We start from the raw sequence: 23,748 nt of genomic DNA, 5'->3' as shown, positions 1-23,748 counted from the left end.
GTTGTGGTGACTGTTAGTCATGACCGCAGTAAAGTTCCACGTGACCATTGAGTCATGGTAATATACATTTTTGCACTCTGGACATGCTTTGGTAGTACCCAACTCAGTAACAACCAACGGGTCCTAATGGCCTGGTACCTAGGGCTCTATTGTCCCTATAACCACTCTGACGTCAGTGCAAATGCAATCTAAAATCACATCAAACACTTATCGCAACAGTAGGTCTATCATACTTACATAACTGTGATGATCAATTTGAAGAAAGAAGTTCAACAGCAGGTTGAAACAGTGTAAAGCATGGTTGTGGATGTCGTTTCAAAGCCTAACAACGAAATGGACAGCACTATCTAAGGTGATGATTCATTCAAAACGCTCATTGGCATATGATTATTTTGCCATTATACAATACGTACCCTACGGCATATTACTCATTGCAAAAAAACCTAAAATGATTTAAGATGACTTTGGTACATAATTGGTCTGGCCTATACTCCAACATTTAAAAAAAAAAAAATTTTAAATCGCCTTTGAGTGTGGACTGTATTATGTATACTGGATGAACTGGTTACCTTATGCTACGCTCCAAAATGTCAATCAATGAGTCTCGGAGAGAACATAATATAGCCATAGACAATGCTGTTGGTTCATTGATTGTGAATTTGATTTTGAATAGCTTAGTAACAGGGAATGTTTTATATTTTCATCATTAATTGGGCAACACATTACCTTTAGCTACAGAATATCTCACCATGTGTTTCCATCTCCTATACTCTCCTTTATTCCATTCTCGAGTGTACAGACGGGCTGTCAGCAGTTTAGTATCATGTTTTCAAACAACATATTTCACTATCGATGTGCACAAACGGATTCCACTTGGTTTCCCAAATTCAGCACTGGGTAGCTGCAGGAACAAGCTTGGAGAGGCCATGGCATACAGAGTTTAGGCGGAATATCATGTCGGGCAGAGAGGGCATGCTCCTCAAACAATGGTTGATGTGTGGCGTGAAATAAGCGTTATATTTATTTCTCAGCTGCTCATAGGGCTGGGTGATAGGGCCAAAATATCCTATCATGGTATTTTTAAAAAATTGGACGGTATGACGGGGAGGCCATAAGGTAGCAACACATACATTCTAAGTGATTTCAATGGCTCTGTCTCCATTCTGATTGTTTTAAACTGGTCAACTTCAAAAACATTTTTAATGCACTTTCAGCAATTGCTGCATTACCTGCACTAATTTGAGAATTTCCACACTGCCAAGTAGGACTGCACAATATGGGCAAACAATCAAAGGCCTTATTTTTAAGCAAATTTTGCAATTTGGGTGAACTGTTGGAATCATGGAAATAGAATGATCATTCAAATTCCATAGTTAGAATATAATAGCAGGCACTTGAATACAGTGTTTGACGTGACAAATGAAAATGCCAGGGAGGAGTTATTGTTACAAGGTAGGACGTTGACAATTAAACAACAGGTGGTTCTAATGCTGATTGGTTAAAAACGCATTCCAGCCGGTGTCTATTCCGCAAGTTACCACAGGCTAAATATATATGACGTAAAAATGCCTATTTACTCTGTTCTATCTGACTGCGCAATCCACTGTCTCTGCCCAAGCAGGCACTTAATAAACTTGATCTCCACTATAAAAATCATCTAGACATTATCTCACATTTCTTTTAGAGTAACATTTAGTTTTCAACAACAGAGATTTATAAAAACCTTGCTGTCTGTCTCTCTGACATTTGCAACATTGAATTTGAAACAATCTCCAGCTGTCCCATAGTAATGACCGTGTCAAGATCTGGACGAGACAAGCAGGCAGTGCTTCTCAGTCAGTCGAAATCATGAATCAGCTGGCAGAAGTTTTATAGATATATACAAAGAAATAGAATGTGGTGGAAAAAAATCCAAATGAAACAAAGTGCAGCTAGATTGCAGTCTTTTTAGTTAAGTGATTATGTTAGCTGTGTTGTTGGCTAGCTCCTCTGAACAACAGTGTCCTGACGAGAGAGCACATTTTCTATGCCAAGCAAAATAATGCCTCATTAGCTCATTGCTATGGATGTATCCAAATACATGTGACTAGAAAACAGCTTAAACAAATGCAAATACTGTTGTTATTCTGGCTGCACAGTTTGACGTTACTCTAAGTTAGCTGTAGTTGGCTAGCTAGCAAGCAAGGGATAAGAATGTTGCCAGCCAATATGGCAATGGAAAATTTCGAACGAACAACTGGGTTGAGTCCATTGATACAGAAAAACTGGATTGAGTCTCTGGCACCCGAACCGATAGAACGAACAACCAGCCGGCTTGGGTAGCAGCCCTAGATGTGTGTCAGGACTATATCTTGTGGAAGGATTAAATAGTATGAATAAATTAATCAATTAACATGAATGAAAATGTCAAATCATTATTTGAATATGTTGGTAACCCGGGACTAACACCCGTTCCAATATATTCTCCAAAGACCGGCATTGAGGGCATTTTCACTTAAGTGTTTCCTAGGGCACCCTATAATATTTAGCTACATTTAATGTTCTCTCAGCTTCTCTTCTTCTTTGATTTAGAAGATACTGTTTCACAAACATGCTGATTTGTCTACACAATCACTGGTATTATCAGGCTGTGTAGCTAATTACATTTGCTCTGACTCAGTACATTTATTAGCTAGCTATCGATTAGCATTAGTGATTAGCAGCTAACAAGATTTAGGACCAACTTGCTAATAAAATACAAATGAGCTGTTTGCAGATGTAAGAAATACAAACTAATAATGCAATTATAGAAGGCTAGTGGATTTATATTAAGAAGAAAAGTGAAAACAGCATCTGTCATCAAAATTGTTGCATGTGCTACATTCACCATGCAGACTGAACACAAGTGTCTAGTGCTCGAGGAACAAATGCGCTCCTTGAGTGACGGGGCTAGGTCTGTGTGGAAAGCGGCATAGAGAGAGAAGACTCAAGTAGCAAAGTAAACTATAAAAACGGATGTTACACGGTGTATCACATTTAACAAACTAAACATTTAAATACCGTTATAGTAATTAAAGAAAAAATCCAAGTATAATAAAAAAAAATGACCGTAGGGAAAGCACGCGGCCTCCATTCGCTATTCAAATCGAACTTTATTTGCCACATGCGCCGAATACAACAAGTGTCGACTTCACCGTGAAAATGGTCAAGTCACCTTAACCAACAGTGCAGTTCAAGAAACCATTTACCAAGTAGGCTAAAATAAAAAGTAACACAAGAACAACGAGGCTATATACAGGGGGCACCGGTACAGAGTCAGTGTGCAGGGGTACAGCCTAGTTGAGGTAATCTGTTCATGTAGGTGGAGCCGAAGTAACTATGCATAGGTAAAAAGAAAACAGCAAGTAGCAGCAGTGTACAAGGGGGAGGGGTCAATGATAATTGTCCGGTGGCGATTTTTATGAATTGTTCGGCAGTTTAATGGCTTGGGGGTAGAAGCTGTTGAAGAGCCTTTTGTTCCTAGACTTGGAGCTCCGGTACCGCTTGCCGTGCAGTAGCAGAGAAAACAGTCTATAACATGGGTGACTGGAGTCTGACAATTTTATGGGCTTTCCTCCAACACCGCTTTTTATATAGGTTCTGGATGGCAGGAAGCTTGACCCCAGTGATGTACTGGGCCGTTCACACTACCCTCCGTAGCACCTTACGGTCAGATGCTGAGCAGTTGCCATACCAGGCGGTGAGGCAACCGGTCAGGATGCTCTCGATGGTGCAGCTGTAGAACCTTTTGAGGATGTGGGGGCCCATGCAAAATATTTTCTCCTGAGGGGAAAAGGTTTTGTTGTGCCCTCTTCACAACTGTCTTGGTGTGTTTGGACCATGATAGATCGTGGGTGATGTGGACGCAAAGGAACATGGAAGCTCTCAACCTGCTCCACTACAGCCCCGTCGATGTTAATGGGGGCTGTTTGTCACACCCCCCCCCCCCGGTTGCACGTGTCATGCTGGTAAAAATTTGGAGAAGTGCCACTTCTGGGTGAGCATTTTCTTCTTTGATATTGGCCTTAACAGAGTTGGTTGAGAGAGGTCTTAATGCCAGCTTCGCTTTGTGGTGGTAAATAGACGGCTACGAATAATACAGATGAGAACTCTAGGTAGATAGTGTGGCCGACAACTTATCATAAGGTATTCTACACCTCAGGCGAGCAATACCTCGAGACTTCTTTAATTAGACATCGCGCACCAGCTGTTATTGACAAAAAGACACACATACCTCTGGTAAGACGAGGGGTGGGTAAGTGCCGGTGCATGGAAAATACCGCCAGCTCGATCTTACCCGTTTCTTCTTTCAGCCACGTCTCGGTGAAATGTTACAGTTTAATGCCCCGTTGGTAGGATCATCTTAATAATAGGTCATACATTTTATTTTCCAACGACTGCACGTTAGCAACAAGAATCAAAGCCATTGGTAGTTTACTCGCTTGCCTCTGGCTTCTCAAAAGGAACCCCGATCTGGGTCCCCTTTCCCAGCGTCTTCTTCACGCAAAGGGCATGGCTCTGGGCCTGTTCAAATGAAAGCAGGATATCCTTCTCGTCGGACTCATCAAAAGGAAAACGTTTCTTCCAGTCCGTGGTGAGTAATCACTTTTCTGATGTCCAGAAGTTATTTTCGGAGAGACGGTAGCAGCAACATTATGTACACAATAAGTTTAAAAAATAAGTTCTGCAAAAACGCATTTAAAAAGAAAATTGCACAATTGGTTGAGAGAATGTAAAACGTCAGCCATGTTCTTCGGCGCCATTCGATTGCATATAGATGACATGCATTTTTCCCCTGCCCCTTTTATTTGAAACTAATTTGACATATTAGTAAAGACTAGATTAAATTGAAAATTGTCTGATGGGTGAAAATATGATGAATAAACTAGATGAGAGAACAGCTATGCAGCCTGAGGCAAGGAACAGAGCTCTGTTAAGAGCACAAGCTTATTTAGCTATTTTATCAAATCATCAATAGTCTACAGTCATACCACATAGCCCATATACATTTGATTTCTAAAACATTCTATGGTTTGTATCATTCACAACTAAAGTTGTCAAATAACTCTAAATCTAGCATACAGGACTACTTTCAAAATGTTAACTTGTAGCTCAACATAACCACTTCATACACGCCCTCCCTCTGTAAAGGGAAAAATATCCTTACTATTTTATTCAGCTAAGTTAAATTATATTCTTCTTACTATAAATTCATGTCACAAATTTATAAGCATATCTTGTCAGCTAAATGACCAAGCCTACAGCCTATGGCATCGAGCATAGCCAGATAACATAGGCCTACAGAAGGCCAACTCCTATTCTGTTCTTCTGAAATACATTTTTTTTTAAATATCATACATTTCCTTTAGACCTGACTAAAATAATATATTTATTGTGATGTGTATATTAAAAATTTAATGTTTTAAATGTAGAAGTTCCAAAGGCATACATCAGCGGCTCAAATGTGTGTAGGCGTGGATATGTTAAATGTTAATTAACGGTCAATAACCAGATGACAAAATTATGTCATGACCGCCACAGCCCTAGTACTGTGAGGTAGGGTTATGGTTGAGAGAGAGAGACCCACTGCGCTGCATGTGAGAGAGTACAGCCTGGTTTTGTATATTTATTTATTAAGGATCCCCATTAGCCAAGGCAGCAGCTACTCTTACTGGGGTCCAGCAACATTAAGGCAGTTCTATACAATTTAAAATACTACATGACATCTCATAACATTTTTCACAACACATTAAGTGTGTTCCCTCAGGCCACTACTCTACAATACAAAATCCATGTGTACGTGTGTGTAGAGTGCGTCTTATGTGTAAGCGTGTGTCTGTGTCTCATCACAGTCCCCGCTGTTCCATAAGGTGTATTTTTATCTGCTCGCATCAGTTACCGGATGTGGAATAGAGTTCCATGTAGCCATGGCTCTATGTAGTACTGCGCACCTCCCATAGTCTGTCTATTCTGGACTGTGAAGAGACCTCTGGTGGCATGTCTTGGAGTATGCATGGGTGTCCGAGCTGTGTGCTAGTAGTTTGAACAGACCTCAGTGCATTCAGCAAGTCAACACTTTACAAAAATAAGTAGTGATGAAGTCAATCTCTCCTCCACTTTGAGCCATGAGAGATTTACATGCATATAATTAATGTTAACTTTAAGAGCCAGCCGTGCTGCCTTGTTCTGAGCCAATTGTAATTTTCAGAGGTTCCTCTTTGTAGCACCTGACCACACGACTGAACAGTTGTCCAGGTGCAAAAAAACTAGGGACAGTCTTGTCGATAGTGTAGTGGTTTACCTGTTGTGAGGCTGGGACAGGCTGCACCACGGGGGCCTGGGCGGAGGTGGACGTACGCAGCGCCACACTGGACGACGAATCGGACCCTCCCTCTGAACTCTGCATGCTGGGAACCTACAGGGGAGAGAGGGATGAGGAGGGACAGGGAAGAGGAGGAGTGAGCACTAGGATATGCAAGGCAAGAGACAAGACACACAGCCCTGCCAGACAGGACAGGAGAACCGACAGCATGCATCCCTACTCAGAGCCAGGCCTGCACATGTGCTGCCATGCCAAACAAATGGGCTTTTCACAGCATGCCTGAGAGAAGGGCCAGGGCTTTCATATTGCCACGGGGGGGGTCCAGTCCAGGCTAGAGGCCCCTGCCAAGTCACACGGAGTCACCTCAGAGCCACCTTACTTCTGGCCTTTATTACTGGAACATTAACACTGGTAAAGCCAGCAACACTAAACAGCTGCTTAGTAGAAGTCCAGCTGCTAGGAAAGAAGCAGGTGGAAAAAGTTGTGGTGAAAACAGTTGTGAGTATTGTCAGGCCCGGTCCTCCAAACTGTAAACACTCTCGAACATTGGGAGAAAATATGCACAGCATGGCAAAAGGGAGTGAGAAGAGCAACAAAAAAAAACAGAGTGACAAAGGCTCTCTTTCAGAAAAAGAAATAGGGGAGAGGGAGGGATAGAAAATAAAATAAAAAACTTCCACAGCCCCCCCCCCCCCCCCCCCAAAAGAAAAGAGAAAAAGAAAGAAAATGGCAGTGGGGCTCCTACCCCTGCCAGGGTACTGACGATATGCAGCGTTTGTTTCAAATGAGAGCCGTTCTCTGGGGGCTCCAATAATCCAGCTGATATCAGGAAATTCCTCAATGCTTTGTAAACGTTTGCCGGTTGCTATGGTGAGGAATCCATGACGACCAACCAACTCTGCCCCGCTCTCCTCCCTCCCGCCACTGTTTCATCCTTTCTCTTATTTATAAAGCTCATGCACAGGAACTTTCGAGTGTGGCCACAAAGCAAGGGAGACGAAGGGGGGGGAAGGGGTTGGGGGTCTTGCAGGAGGGAAGGCACCACACCTCTAGAAGATCAGGAGCTAAAACAAATTAGGCCTAATTAGTCAGCAGACATGGATACGTATGGAGTGATTTCATAACCAAATGAAATTGTATTTGAATTCCATAATTCTGAATTTGTTTTATGATACAGAATTTAACATTTTTGAATTTGTAATGCACAAATTGGATCATTGAATGAAGACATTTAACTTATATTTCATGATTTAAAACTTAATTGAATTAATATTGCATTAATTAATACATTTAATGGAATATTCAAAATTATAGATCTTGTATTCACTGTCAGTGTATGAAGTTTACAAACTATAATTTCAAGTTGATCAAAGAGAGATATATATATATATATATATATACATACACACACTGCTCAAAAAAATAAAGGGAACACTAAAATAACACAGCCTAGATCTGAATGAATGAAATGTTCCTTTTTAAATACTTTTCTTTACATAGTTGAATGTGCTGACAACAAAATCACACACAAATTATCAATGGAAATCAAATTTATCAACCCATGGAGGTCTGGTTTTGGAGTCACACTCAAAATTAAAGTGGAAAACTACACTACAGGCTGATCCAACTTTGATGTAATGTCCTTAAAACAAGTCAAAATGAGGCTCAGTAGTGTGTGTGGCCTCCACGTGCCTGTATGACCTCCCTACAATGCCTGGGCATGCTCCTGATGAGGTGGTGGATGGTCTACTGAGGGATCTCCTCCCAGACCTGGACTAAAGCATCCGCCAACTCCTGGACAGTCTGTGGTGCAACGTGGTGTTGGTGGATGGAGCGAGACATGATGTCCCAGATGTGCTCAATTGGATTCAGGTCTGGGGAACGGGCGGGCCAGTCCATAGCATCAATGCCTTCCTCTTGGTATTCTGTCTATAATGGAGTGGCCAGCAGTCACCGGATCTCAACCCTATTGAGCTGTTGTGGGAGCAGCTTGACTACGGTATGTAAATAAGTACCGATCAAGCCAATCCAACTTGTGAGAGGTGCTTCAGGAAGCATGGGGTGAAATCTCTTCAGATTACCTCAAATTTTGACAACTAGAATGCCAAAGGTCTGCAAGCCTGTAATTGCTGCAAATGGAGGATTTTTTTACAAAAACAAAGTTTGAAGGACAATTATTATTTCAATTAAAAATCATTATTTATAACCTTATCAACATCTTGACTAGATTTCCTATTCATTTTGCAACTCATTTCATGTACGTTTTAATGGAAAACAAGAATTTTTCTAAGTGACCCCAAACTTTTGAACGGTAGTGTACATAACCCTACCAGAAGCTGTGGATTAAAGGCAACATCCACAATAAAGGGCAGAGCTGCACGTTCAAGGAGTGGGACTCTAACCCGGAAACTTAAAAGAAATTCCGCTATGCCCGCCGAAGATCCACCAGGCGGGCAAAGCTCCAATACAGGACCAAGAATCGTACTATACCGGCTCCGACGCTCGTCAGATGTGGCAGGGCTTGCAAACTATTAGACTACAAATGGGAAGCACAGCCGTGAGCTGCCCAGTGACACGAGCCAACCAGACAAGCCAAATCACTTCCAGGCTCGCTTCGAGGCAAATAACACTTAAACATGCATGAGAGCATCAGCTGTTCTGGACGATGTGAATAAGACCTTTAAAAACAGGTCAACATTCACAAGGCCGCAGGGCAAGATGGATTACCAGGAAGTGTACTCCAAGCATGCGGTGACCAACTGGCAAGTGTCTTCACTGACATTTTCAAGTCTGTAATATCTACATGTTTCAAGCAGACCACTATAGTCCCTGTGCCCAAGAACACTAAGGTAACATGCCTAAATGACTACCAACCTGTGGCGCTCACGTCTGTAGCCATGAAGTGCTTTAAAAGGCTGATCATGGCTCACATCAACACCATTATCTCAGAAACCCTAGATCCACTCCAATTTGCATACCGCCCCAACAGATCCACAGATGACGCAATCTCAATTGCACTACACACCACCCTTTCTCACCTGGACAAAAGGAAGACCTACATGAGAATGCTGTTCATTGACTACAGCTCAGCGTTCAACACCATAGTGCCCTCAAAGCTCATCCCTAGGGAAAGAACTCTGGGACTAAACACCTCCCTCTGCAACTGGATCCTGGACTTCCTGGCAGGCAGCCCCCAGGTGGTAAGGGTAGGTAACACATACGCCACACTGATCCTCAACACAGGGCCCCCCCAGGGGTGCGTGCTCAGTCCCCTCCTGTGCTCCCTGTTCACGCATGACTGCATGGGCAAGCAAGACTCCAAAACCATCATTAAGTTTGTCGATGACAACAGCAGTAGGCCTGATCACCGAAAACGATGTCCGTGTTGTGCCAGGACAACAACCCCACCCTCAACGGTCACCAAGACAAAGGAGATGATTGTGGACTACAGGAAAAGGAGGACTGAGCATGCCAGCTGTATGCATCACTGCCTGGTATGGCAACTGCTCGGCCTCTGACCACAAGGTACTACACAGAGGGTAGTGCGTACATGGCTGGGGCCAAGCTTCCTGCCATCCAGGACCTCTATACCAGGCGGTGTCAGAGGAAAGCCCTAAAAATGGTCAAAGACTCCAGCCACCCGAGTCATAGACCGTCTTCTCTGCTACCGAAAGGCAAGTGGTACCAGAGCATCAAGTCTAGGTCCAAAAGGCTCCTTAACAGCTTCTACCCCCAAGCCATAAGACCCCTGACCAGATAATCAAATGGCTACCCAGACTATTGGCATTGCTGCTCCCCTCCCCCTTTATACTGCTGCTACTCTAATATCTATGTATAGTCACTTTACCTCTACCTACATATTACAGTACTGCAATTACCTCGACTAACTGGTGGCCACGCACATTGACTCTGTACCGGTACCCCCAGTATATAGCCTCGCTATTGTTATTTTACTGCTGCTCTTTAAGTACTTGATACTTTTATTGATCTATTTTTTACTTATTTTTTTAACTGCATTGTTGGTTAAGGGCTTGTAAGTAAGCATTTCACTGTTGTATTCGGCACATGTGACAAATAGAATGAACGCTCTCTGTGGCAAACAGAACCTTCTGGTGGTTTCTGAAGCCAATGTGGCAAGTTGTGCAAGCTAGCCAGCTGCAGTGTCAACCATGTAGCTTGCTAACGTTAAGCTAGGTCAACCGGTCAGTCCAGCGCAGCAGCACCCTCCCAAATCCATTGCTCTCCCTTTCACTCCGTGTGTGTGTGTGTGTGTGTGTGTGTCTCTAAATGCCATTCTGTTTTTATGACAAGAACTATAAAGCACATGTCATACAGTCAGTGTATCATCTCCGTAAGCTTTTTGTGCCACATACTAGAAATACATTGTGTGTGTGTGTGTGCGCCTTTATTTACAGCTAGTAGCGGCACAACCGAGGGTGAGAAAAATAGGCCAGCCAAGAAAATAAATACAGTGGAGAGGAGAGGTTCGCAAGAGAAGGAAAATACAGTGGAAAGGAGAGGTTCGCAAGGAAAATACAGTGGAAAGGAGAGGTTCGCAAGAGGGTAAATCTTACTTTTGCAAGAAAAATATGATTTTGTCAACTTTGGCAATTGAGTTCTGCACTGATTGATTATTAATTACTAACATTCTTACCTAAATACCTACGTGATGTTTAACTACATGCTGAAATGTGTCATGATTGATAGTGAAATTGATGTTGTAATAATTACCTGACTCTCCTTGATATTTCTTTCAGAGTGAAATATGAATCACACTTGTAAGTCTTTAGTACGCATTCACCACCACATGTACTTGAAACTATATTGTGAAATACATTTTCATTAATGCTATTGAAATTGTTAAATTATTCCATTGTCTCAAGTACCATTTACTTTATCAAATTAAGCACACTGATATATTAAGTCAACTTTGAATAAGACAGTCATTTAAATTGTACAGCCTACAGACTGATGCCCAACTATAATATGTGGCCCAGCATCCACACTGGAGGAAGATGTATCGTTGTACAGTAGGCCTACATCTGTCAATCAACAGATGGCCCAAATCAGCTCATGAACTCAGCCAGGGAAACACAGCAGCCTATTATTAGTTCACACCTTTCATTATGTAACAATGGAGAGGCTAACGGTTAGCCTACAGAATGTGGCCTAATGGAAAATAAACCTAAAATAATAACGGCCTATTGCAACCATCAATGGCACTAGATTATTGAAAGCTGATGTCTCGTTAAACCATCATAAGCACATAGCTGATCTCAATTGCAACCATTGGTCACCTCATTACAGCTCCCTAAAAAGATGTTGGTGTTACCTTAGAGATCTGTACATAATGACGAGATGCTCATGTCTCCACCCTAATAATTAGGGTTAGGAAGTATCCAGATTTTCATACAGTTTCTGTACCACCAAATGTGCACACATGGGGCGCTATAAACAAATATGTGTACACAACAGGGATCCTGATCCAGGAGGGGACGGAATGTCTTGGCTGTAACCAAGAAGGGAGGTGACCAAGACTATTTGCACCGCCCCCTCCTCCTTTAGGCTGCTGCTACTCTGTTATTATCTAAGCATAGTCACTTTAATAACTCTACCTACATGTACATATTTCCTCGACTAACCAGTGCCCCCACACATTGATTCTGTACTGGTACCCCCTGTATATAGCCTCACTATTGTTATTTTACTGCTGCTATTTAATCATTTGTTACTTTTATTTATTTTTGATATTACAACAGCCAGTGAAAGTGCAGAGCGCCAAATTCAAACAGAAATCTTAATTCAAATTCCTCAAACATGCATGTATCTTATACAATTTTAAAGGTACTCTGGTGGGATTAACAACAATATTATCTGATTTCAAATAGACTTTACAGTGAAGGCACCACAAACGATTATGTTAGGTCAGAGCCAAGCCAAAGATGAGTCACAAAAAGAGATAAAGGTCAGTGATTAATTTTGATGATCTTCATCAGATGACACTCATAGAACTTCATGTTACACAATACATGTATGTTTTGATCGATAAAGTTCATATTTACACTGCTCAAAAAAAATAAAGGGAACACTTAAACAACACAATGTAACTCCAAGTCAATCACACTTCTGTGAAATCAAACTGTCCACTTAGGAAGCAACACTGATTGACAATAAATTTCACATGCTGTTGTGCAACTGGAATAAACAACAGGTGGAAATTATAGGCAATTAGCAAGACACCCCCAATAAAGGAGTTGTTCTGCAGGTGGTAACCACAGACCACTTCTCAGTTCCTATGCTTCCTGGCTGATGTTTTGGTCACTTTTGAATGCTGGCGGTGCTTTCACTCTAGTGGTAGCATGAGACGGAGTCTACAACCTACACAAGTGGCTCAGGTAGTGCAGCTCATCCAGGATGGGACATCAATGCGAGCAGTGGCAAGAAGGTTTGCTGTGTCTGTCAGCGTAGTGTCCAGAGCATGGAGGCGCTACCAGGAGACAGGCCAGTACATCAGGAGACGTGGAGGAGGCCGTAGGAGGGCAACAACCCAGCAGCAGGACCGCTACCCCCGCCTTTGTGCAAGGAGGAGCACTGCCAGAGCCCCGTCTGCTCAAACGGAAACAGACTCCATGAGGGTGGTATGAGGGCCCGACCTCCACAGGTGGGGGTTATGCTTACATCCCAACACCGTGCAAGACGTTTGGCATTTGCCAGAGAACACCAAGATTGGCAAATTCGCCACTGGCGCCCTGTGCTCTTCACAGATGAAAGCGGGTTCACACTGAGCACATGTGAGAGTCTGGAGACGCTGTGGGGAACGTTCTGCTGCCTGCAACATTCTCCAGCATGACCGGTTTGGAGGTGGGTCAGTCATGGTGTGGCATTTCTGTGCTCGCCAGAGGTAGCCTGACTGCCATTAGGTACAGAGATGAGATATTCAGACCCCTTGTGAGACCATATGCTGGAGCGGTTGGCCCTGGGTTCATTCTAATGCAAGACAATGCTAGACCTCATGTGGCTGGAGTGTGTCAGCAGTTCCTGCAAGAGGAAGGCATTGATGCTATGGACTGGCCTGCCCGTTCACCAGACCTGAATCCAATTGAGCACATCTGGGACATCATGGATGCTTTAGTCCAGGTCTGGGAGGAGATCCCTCAGGAGACCATCAGGAGCATGCCCAGGCGTTGTAGGGAGGTCATACAGGCACGTGGAGGCCACACACACTACTGAGCCTCATTTAGACTTGTTTTAAGGACATTACATCAAAGTTGGATCAGCCTGTAGTGTAGTTTTCCACTTTAATTTTGAGTGTGACTCCAAAACCAGACCTCCATGGGTTGATAAATTTGATTTCTATTGATAATTTGTGTGTGATTTTGTTGTCAGCACATTCAACTATGTAAAGAAAAGTATTTAAAAAGGAACATTTCATTCATTCAGATCTAGGCTGTGTTATTTTAGTGTTCCCTTTATTTTTTTGAGCAGTGTATATCAAAAAAAATCTCTGTATACATTGGGGCGCATTATGTTCACTTGTTCCAAAAGCATTCGGTGATATTGCAGAGAGCCACATCATTTTACAGAAATACTCATTATAAATGTCGATGAAAATACAAATTGTTAGACATGGAAATATAGATACACTTCTCCTTAATGCAACCGCTGTGTCAGATTTCAAAAAAGCTTTATGGAAAAAGCAAACCATGCAATAGTCTGAGAACGGCACTCAGAAAACAAGAGCTATCCGCCATGTTGGAGTCAAAAGAAATCCGAAATAAGTGAATATTTATAATGTTATCTTTGATGATCTTCATCAGAATGCACTCCCAGGAATTCCAGTTCCACATTAAATGTTTGATTTGTTCGATAATGTCCATCATGTCCAAAGAGCTACTTTTGTTTGCAAAATTTGTTTGGTAAACAAATCCAAAGTCATGAAGCGCGTTCCCTAGTTGCAGACGAAATGTCAAAAAGTTCCATTACTGTCCTTAGAAACATGGAATCAATCTTTAAGATCTTCAATCTTTAGGATGTTAACATAAAACTTCAATAATATTCCAACCGGAGAATTATTTTGTCTTCAGAAAAGCAAAGGAACGCAGCTACCTCATGTGAAATAGTAACCGGAAGGTTGCAAGTTCAAATCCCCGAGCTGACAAGGTACAAATCTGTCGTTCTGCCCCTGAACAGGCAGCTAACCCACTGTTCCTAGGCCGTCATTGAAAATAAGAATTTGTTCTTAACGGATTTGCCTAGTTAAATAAAAGGTAAAAAAAAAAAATGGAGCTGTTCTTGCCATAAATATGGACATGGTTTTTTACAAAACTCTGTATTACACCCCCTAACCTTGTCACAACAACAGATTGGCTGAAACGCAATAAGGAAAGAAATTCCACAAATGAACATTTAACAAAGCACACCTATTAATTGAAATGCATTCCAGGTGATTACCTCATGAAGCTGGTTGAGAGAATGCCAAGAGTGTGCAAAGCTGTCATCAAAATGTATTTTATTTGTTAAATACTTGTTATTTCATAGTTGACGTCTTCACTAGAATTCTACAATGTAGAAAATAGTAAAACATTTTAGTAAAACCTTTGAATGAGGTGTCCAAACTTAACTGGTGCTGTACATATTCAAACTATTATATTAAATTTACATTTAATAATTGAACGCAATTTGAAATAGATTTAATTTTAATTCTTATATTCAATTTGTGCATTACAAATTAAAATATTAAATTCTAACACAATCAATTGGAACTGAAATCAAATTTAAATACAATTTCTGTTGCCACTGAAATCGCTCCTTAGACATGCCACTTCCATTACTTATTCATCCTCAGGTCAATCAGTTGCCAGGAGGAGCAGACTTAAAATTGGAACTGCCAGTGTTAAAGCAACATGAAATCTTAGTAAAAATCTGTTCATATACACCCCCAGGAAAAATGACATTTTGACATGAGAGCACTTAAATATGGTAATTTTCACATTTTCATAAATTCAAAGACTGTTTGGGAACGACGTAGAGTAAGTCATTTGTGAAAATTCTATGGCGTGTTTGGACAATTAATAAACACTGTAGTAAATACAACCTAATAAAAACATTTGTCTCGTCCAACACCGGAGTCTAAGCAGACCACTGTGCCAGAGCCAATTAGAGCTACAAAACAAGTAAACCATTTACCACACAGGCCTGCCATCATTCACTTTGAACTAGACTGTATATTAACAGTTAGTAGCAACAGCACAAATTCAGATCATTAGAACACATTCGCCAAAGCCACAAAATAAAGGGATTTCTGAAAAAACGACGGGAGTCCTCTTACATTTGGGAAATTTTACAGTCCTATTGATCAAATAGTTTTATTGGTCACATACACATGGTTAGCAGATGTTAATGCAAATGTAGCGAAATGCTTGTTAAAGAAAAACATGGAAAGGTAGGCGCTCACACTCATTTACGCACATCAACAACAAGATCAACAACTAATGCTAGCGGGAACGAGATGAGCTAAAAATCTAACCAGCGAACATTAGATAAACACTCAAACTTTTTCAGCTAATTGGCCATCAAAATTACACTGATAAACAATGGGGAATTAGTAGCCTGCTCATTCTTCTGCAGCTGGCCTGCCAATGCATGCTTGTCCCAACCCAAGTTTTGACAACTGAATGGGAACTTGCCTACCTGCCCGCACATTTGATCGACGCCAAATACATTTGATTGACAACTAAAGGATGCGTTCAAAGTGCACTCTGGGTCGTTCAAAAATTCAGAGCGTACAATGCACTATAGAGAGTGGATGCGCTGGCCGAGAAGTAAGGTTAATCTGAGCGTTCCTCACAATGGCAGTCAATCCCCAAGCTAACTGGTTAAAGTTGGCTAGCTACTTCCAGACAAATGAGAGAACACCTCACTCTGACCATTTTACATGCCCTAGCAAAGGTGGTTAGGCTGTTTATATTATGTAGTCATTAACATTAACTAGAGCATTAGTGACTAACTGTGCTGCTGGCAACAATGTAATTACTCGTTTTGCCAACGTTTACTGACACCGGTCATATTCAGCTAGTGTTGCACGTTCATAAAATTCATCAGTTATTTAGAGTAGACAGTCTGAGTTAATTTACAAAACGCAAGAGATATGCTAACTGGATAACAGTCGTTAAAGTTCAGCATAGCTAACTAGATCGCAATAAATGTGAAGCGCTTTCCTAGCTAACTAACTAACTGACACCTGCATCTCTAGCCACCAAAAAACAATGTGGGGAAAAAGTTGGTCACTCACCCACTGCGCCAATGACATGGCAGCAGCTAGTTAGCATTAGGCTCTGTTTTTAGCTAGCTAAATACCTACATAAATTGATATGCTAGCCTATTAGCCACATTATGACCGACTTGTGATCATTGCCCTTGCTAATTTGATTATAGACATTTCCAACCTTAGTTACATTCATCCATAAAAAATAAAAAAGAAGTTGTCATTAAAACTGAAACAGTGCATCCCAAAAGGGTGGAGGATGTAAACAATGTACCCAGCCAGCTATGAATTAAACCGATAGCAGTTTTTGTACTACCAAGAAATGTTTTGGTGAATTATATTAATCATGCATTGAACTGCATCCATCTACTCTGCCAACAATGAGTCATAACCGATTTTTAAAACCTCTTATAAAAATGCTGGTTTTGTAGCATATACTAGGAATTTGGTATTTTTGACTGACATGAGTGTGTTTCATATCTGCAATGTAGTTAAAACACTGTCAGTGCCACTTTAAAACAAGGCCACCATACCAGGCAGACAGGCTGAATAAGGAAAATCATTTAAACTACTCCCTACATATACAATTACAGCAGTAAAAGCCCCTTCAATACACAGGAAAATACAAAGCTTTATCATATCTACCATAATCAAAGCTCATATGTAAACAGTAATACTGCTTGCTTGCATGACTAGCTTACAGTCTTCATTAACAGGCTGCTTTTAATACTGTTTGATTACAGTCATTAATCATCATTTAAATCAAGATAGTGGGTGGGCAACAGGTGCTGTTCAGCTCTTCCTCTGCTCAAACACCCCCAGCACTTTAAACGCCAGTATTTCTTACAAATCCATTTTGACACATAAGAGACTCGTTCTAATAGCGTTCAACAGTGAGTGAATGTAAACTGCAGATTGCTTAGAATTCTGGTGGAAAAATTGCTTTAGAGCTGTACACCAAGTTAAAGACTGATGGCAAATAATAGATTAACATTAGGCCATGAAAACAAAATTGGGCAACACCATACATAAGCTAATCAAACAAAATGGCGAAACATTGTTGTCAAAAATAACATTTCACAATCATAGGCATGGACTACCAGAGCTGGGTTTGCCACTGACATTTTCCACACAAGAGGATCGGCTGTCTAGATGAGTAATAGCCTCAATGGTGGAGCTAATGTTGAAATTCTTCAATTACTTTAGGCTGGCATGTGTCAATCGTTGTCTAACCATTGATCAAATAGGGACTCACTCAATATAAAAGCTGTTTGAGACGACAAAGCCAAATCCATCTCGGTGTAACCTCTAAACGGTCACAAACAACCGTCACATGAGATGGACCAGAGGGGGCTGCACAAGTATTTGTCAGAGGCTAACTGAACACCATTCTGTAAGGGTCCAGAGTAGACCCTAGAGAAGGACCATCCTCCTTTGTCTATTTCTTGAATTATTCCTTGTGGCAAAGCAAATAATAGCAGTATTGATTTAAAAAGGAAAACATTTGTATTTAAAGCGCCAGCGGTCAGGTTTTAAAAGGAAATAATTTGTTTGTGGGGTGTCAGTTGAGTTATAAATACACTGGTAAGAATCCATGCAGTTATCTTTGGACTTTCCTTAGCACGGATATTATGCAATGAAGGGAGGGACAGGGAACGGTGGGGTGGTGTAGCGGCTCATAAACCTAGGCTTTGTCCTTTAGGTTTTCATGCATAAAGCTCAATTAAATGGGAGCTTTGGTAGGAGTGGTGAAGTGCGCCATGCGTTGGACTGGAGAAGGGAGAAAGTGCAGGCAGGCAGCCAATATGATCTGAGCCCCAAGTAAAGGTTAAAAGCCACACAAATTCCCCACCAGCTGCTATGAGCGGCACAAAGGCGGAACACAGCGGGAGCCCCAGCACACCACTGTAGAACCCAACGATAAACGGGCTGCACTTTAAAACAGCCTCTCTCCTCGCAGCCCCAAGACAACTTCACACACAAACCCCTACAAAAGGAGACGGTTTTCACTCAAGCAAATCACAAATGAGCAATTAAGACAATTGCGTGAGTGGACCAATTTCCCTCTGTTAAAGAGTCAACCAAGTCGTGAGGGAAAAATGAAGAACTTCACCATTTTAGTCTAAAATTAAACGTGCAGTTCTATAAAGTCATACCTGCTATTTGGTATGAAAATCTGGACAAGATTTAAACATCTGTCACTGACAAATCTAACTTAAAACAGCACTCAGAAAAACACATACAGATGTTCAATTAAAAACAGGAGCCCAGTCTTGGCTCTTGTTTGCACTGGCCCACATTGTTTGCAGAGCAACAACGGTTGCTAGTGGCAACACCGTCCACTCCCGTTTCCAGGAGCCTGTTGCTATGCAACCATCCGAATACTTCCCAAACCAAACAATGCCATCCCCCAACTGATCCCTCTCTCTCACACTAAGCAGAAACTTACAACAATAAATACATAAGCTATTAATTTCAGACACTGGGGGGGAAGACAGAGGGCAGGCTAATTCCAATACCATGCAGAGGAAAGATTATATAAAAATGTTAACTCCATGCTGGTTTCAACTTGACTGAAGGCAGAATGTAGTGTGTTTATGCACTCAGTGGTCAAATAAAGGAGGAATGTTTAAGTCAACAGAATGGCAACAGCCAATCCTCTAAGCTTGGTTTACACCTCTACACTTCAAAAACAATTACTTTGAAAAACAAGCACAAATGACTTCTAACATTCCTAATCCATGCAGCAGAAAGGAGACATGAGCACCTTGGAGAGGAGAGCAGACTAGTCCGACTCGAGGCTTTTAGTGTACGTCGGAAGTTGAAACAACCAGGCAATAACAGACACTTGATGCCATTAAAGTCCTGTTTATGGGGGACATTTGTACACCACTGCTTGTATTGCCAGCTAGCCCTGTGTCTGTGCACTGTTTTTTCCAAGAGTCCTCTGTTCACCATATCCTGCCCCCACACCCACCCCCGATCCCTAGCCTATTCGTTCAGTTATATAACATATAAATATACTTAGAGAAGGAACAGGCTTTCCATACATGCATTTCTACTCTGAAGAGAGTTCAATCAATGTAATCTTTATTGGGTAACCAATCCAATAGCCATCCCCATTGTAAGAAACCCAGGTTGGCGCCTTTTTGATTCTATTAAAAAACCCATAACGATAGCACACAGGCGCTGCACTCACACAAAAAAGAGAATTAAGATATGATAAGAGATTTCCACGACATAGGCTGTTCAAGCCTTTCTCATTAATTCATTGCTAATCCAATCAAAGCAGCTATTGGGGTCTGCAGATGGTGAGGCTGGAGGGAGAGGGGACCTGGACAGCTAACAGAGGAGAGGGGCCTCTAAACCAGCCACGGATCCACTCTTTCCCAGATTCCACCTCTGGTCACCACTACAGCCCACAGCCTGTCAACACCATCCGTCATAACGTGGAGCGCAGGCATGACAGACCAAGAATTATGAAATGGTTGCCATAGAGACTGTTCACCCATACACCTCCCCCAACCACCCCCACCTCTGTAACCCTTTCCAGATTTCCACCACCTCCCATCCCCATCCATCCCTAAACTGAATAATACTGAATTAGAGAATAAGAAAGTACAGTTCAGAGAAGTCTGGACTGGAAAGCAAACCAGAAGTGCAGGGAATAACTAATCTGTTGCATGTGTGTGTCTCTCTCTCGTTAATGAACATTTATCTCCTGTTTTTCCAGCAGGGGTGATGAGAGTTGAGGGAACACCAGGTCTTTGTTTTCATGCCACCTTGCCCATTGAGATAGAAAAACTTTCTGAAATGAACAAAAAAAAAACATCTGTTCCCACCTGGCAGCTAGAATTGAGACAGTTTTATATAGGCTAGAAAAACACATATAGCATAGACAAAATAAATTAAACTTCCCTAAGTGACACTCATCAATGCATATTTACCAAGTCAAGGTCTGCAAAAAATAATAATCCAATTATTTACAATGTTCAACAAAAAAAATATTTCATGCCATGGAGTTGGTGCCATTATCAGCACAGACAAACCCAGTGCCTTCAAAAAGTATTCAGACCCATTGACATACTCCACATTGTTAGGTTACAGCTTTATTCTAAAATTAAATAAAACAAATTCCTCAGCAATCTATACACAATACCCCATAATGACAAAGCAAAAACAGGTTTAGAATTTTTTGCAAGTGTATTAAAATAAAACATACCTTATTTACATAAGTATTCAGGACCCTTTGCTATGAGACTCAAAATGGAGCTCAAGGTGTTTCCATTGATCATCCTTGAGATGTTTCTAAAACTTGATTGGGGTCCACTTGCGGTAAGGTCAATTGATTGGACATGATTTGGAAAGGCACACACCTGTCTGTATACATGTCCCACAGTTGACCATGCATGTCAGAGCAAAAACCAAGCCATGAGGTGAAGGAATTGTCCGTAGAGCTCCGAGAAAGGATTGTGTCGAGGCACAGATCAGGGGAAGGGTACCAAAACAGTTCTGCAGCATTGAAGGTCCCCAAGAACACAGTGGCCTCCATCATTCTTAAATGGAAGAAGTTTGGAACCACCAAGACTCTTCCTAGAGCTGGCCACCAGGCCAAACTGAGCAGTACGGGGGAGAAGGGACTTGGTCAGGGAGGGGACCAAGAACCTGATGGTCACTGACAGAGCTCCTCTGTGGAGATGGGATAACCTTCCAGAAGGACAACCATCTCTGCAGCACTCCACCAACCAGGCCTTTATGGTAGAAGGGCCAGACAGAAGCCACTCCTCAGTAAAAGGCACATATATGACAGCCCGCTTGGAGTTTGCCAAAAGGCCCCTAAACAAGATTCTCTGGTCTGATGAACTCTTTGGCCTGAATGCCAAGCATCACGTCTGGAGGAAACCTGGCACCCATCCCTATGGTGAAGCATGCTGGTGGTAGCATCATGCATCAGAGCAAAGTACAGAGAGAGATACTTGATGAAAACCTGCTCCAGAGAGCTCAGGACTTCAGGCTGGGTCGAAGGTTTACCTTCCAACAGGACAACAGCCCTACGCACACAGACAAGACAATGAAGGAGTTTCTTAATAACCTGTCACAATGTCCTTGAGTGGCCCAGCCAGAGCCCTATCGCACATCTCTGGAGAGACCTGAAAATAGCTGCGCAGCTACAGTCCCCATCCAACCTGACAAAGCTTGAGAGGATCTACAGAGAAGAATGGGAGAAACTCCCCTAATACAGGTGTGCCAAGCTTGTAGCGTCACACCCAAGAAGACTCGGGGCTGTAATTGCTGCCAAAGGTGCTTCAACATTTCTGCCAAAAGGTTCTGAGTAAAGGGTCTGAATACTTATGTAAATGTGATTTTTATTTTTTATAAATGAGCAAACAAACATTTCTAAAAACCTGTTTGTGCTTTGTCATTACGGGGTAGTGTGTGTAGATTGATGAGGGAATTTTTTTTTTTAATCAATTTTAGAATAAGGCTGTAATGTAACAAAAATGTGGGAAAAGTCCAGGGGTATGAATACTTGCCGAATGCACTGTACACCAGCCTATTGTGGGCATCAGATGAAACCACAACATAAGGCATTCCTATAATTATTAACATAATGCAAACAATAGAACTGCTTTGTAGCTCCCATGTTGCCTTAAATTACCATTTAGAATTTGACAAATGTAGACTCTTTCCAAGACATAACCTAGCCAGTATGACTGAACTAGTAAATGGGTAAAGTGTGCACTGTAGACACCTCTTTTCAAGTATTTCAGAATACCCTCGTTTCCATTTGAGTGTCTAAAAATATGAGGCCGAAACGGCAACTTAAAATAATTGTACACAGAAAGATGCAAAGACCATACATACTGGCAAAAGAAACTCAACTATAGCTACTCTGTCATGAGAAATATTCTCCACATTACGTGTGCTTTCGTTAGAAGTCTTCCTCTGATTTCTTACTACACTAGCTGAGCAGCTTTCCCTTTGATAATGCAAAGAAAAACATGACCTTTTGCATGGTATCATCATAGATGGATCACATTTAATCAAAACAATCCATGACTAAGAACATGGAGTGGGCTAAGGCTCATGAGGTTTAGCCTAAGTCCAGACTTTCCCTAAACCAGGGATGATCATCTAGATTCATCCGTGGGCTGGTTGGGGGCCAGAACAAAATTACAAATAATTAAACTGCAAATTGGCCACAAGAATCCCAAACAGATATCATATTTGACAAAAACAACATATCAAACCTTGCCTACGTTTGTGTGTCTATTATGCATGTGAATACTTGGAAACAGATGTCCAAAAATTTAAATCACACGCATATTTTATTTGCTCAGATAACATGGGGGGGCCCAAATAAAACCACACACGGGCCAAATTCAGCCAATTCAGTTAGAGAACACTGCCCTAAACTGTAGGAGGAACTGTTTCAGGACTCGTCTCCAATATTGTGCTTTCAACTACTTGATAGGGCAGGGCGATATGGCCAAAATATCAGATGACAGCATTATGTTTTTGAATAACAAAAGTTACACATTTGCTTTATGGGTAGTGCATGACCCTAGGGTGGCAACTTTTTCTCCATTCTTATTGTTTTAAACGGTTCAATTAAACTTTTTTTTATTTATTTTTTTATAAACATTTCTGCATTTCCTGCACTCATTTGAGATAATTTCCACTCTTCCACGAAGGTCTGCAAGATATGGGCAAACAATCTAGGCCTTATATTTAACCAAATGTTACAATTGCAATTTGACGTGCGAATTAGAAGGAAATACTTGGTGAACTGTTGGAATCATGGAAATAGAAAGAACATAAATAGTGGGCACTAAAATACAGTGTTTGACAACAAATGAAGGGAGCAGTTATTGTGATAGGGTAGGAACTTGACAAGTCCCTAGGGGGACCCTATAATCTTTGACTAAATTGAATGTTCTCAGCTACTTCATGTAGCTAAAATATTCTTTCTTCGTGTATCCCTCTGATTTAGAAGATACATATGCGTAATTTTTGTGCAACCATCACTGGTATTATCAGGCTGTATAGCTAGTTGTAGCCAGTGTCTATTCCACAAGTTACCACCGGCTAAATCTATGATGTTAAAATGCCCATTTACTCTGTTCAGTCTGACTGCGCAATC

At 41.5% G+C, this 23,748-nt stretch overlaps 1 protein-coding gene across 3 annotated transcripts in view; it reads right to left on the bottom strand.

Annotated features, from left to right (window-relative positions):
- rfx2 (regulatory factor X, 2 (influences HLA class II expression)) overlaps positions 1-23,748 on the bottom strand; it is a 60,194-nt gene that overhangs the window by 24,985 nt on the left and 11,461 nt on the right. For all 3 annotated transcript variants that reach the window (XM_020499019.2, XM_020499018.2, XM_031786065.1), the window contains one exon: positions 6,320-6,433. In XM_020499019.2, the coding sequence (XP_020354608.1) occupies positions 6,320-6,424 (105 nt within the window). In that variant the 5' untranslated portion in view covers positions 6,425-6,433. The remainder of the gene's footprint in view (positions 1-6,319; positions 6,434-23,748) is intronic.

Source organism: Oncorhynchus kisutch, linkage group LG13 (genome assembly GCF_002021735.2).
Source record: "Oncorhynchus kisutch isolate 150728-3 linkage group LG13, Okis_V2, whole genome shotgun sequence".
NCBI classification, from domain to species: Eukaryota; Metazoa; Chordata; class Actinopteri; order Salmoniformes; family Salmonidae; genus Oncorhynchus; species Oncorhynchus kisutch.
The sequence above is the reverse complement of the archived record's forward strand: the minus strand, read 5'-3'. Positions and strand labels throughout refer to the sequence as shown.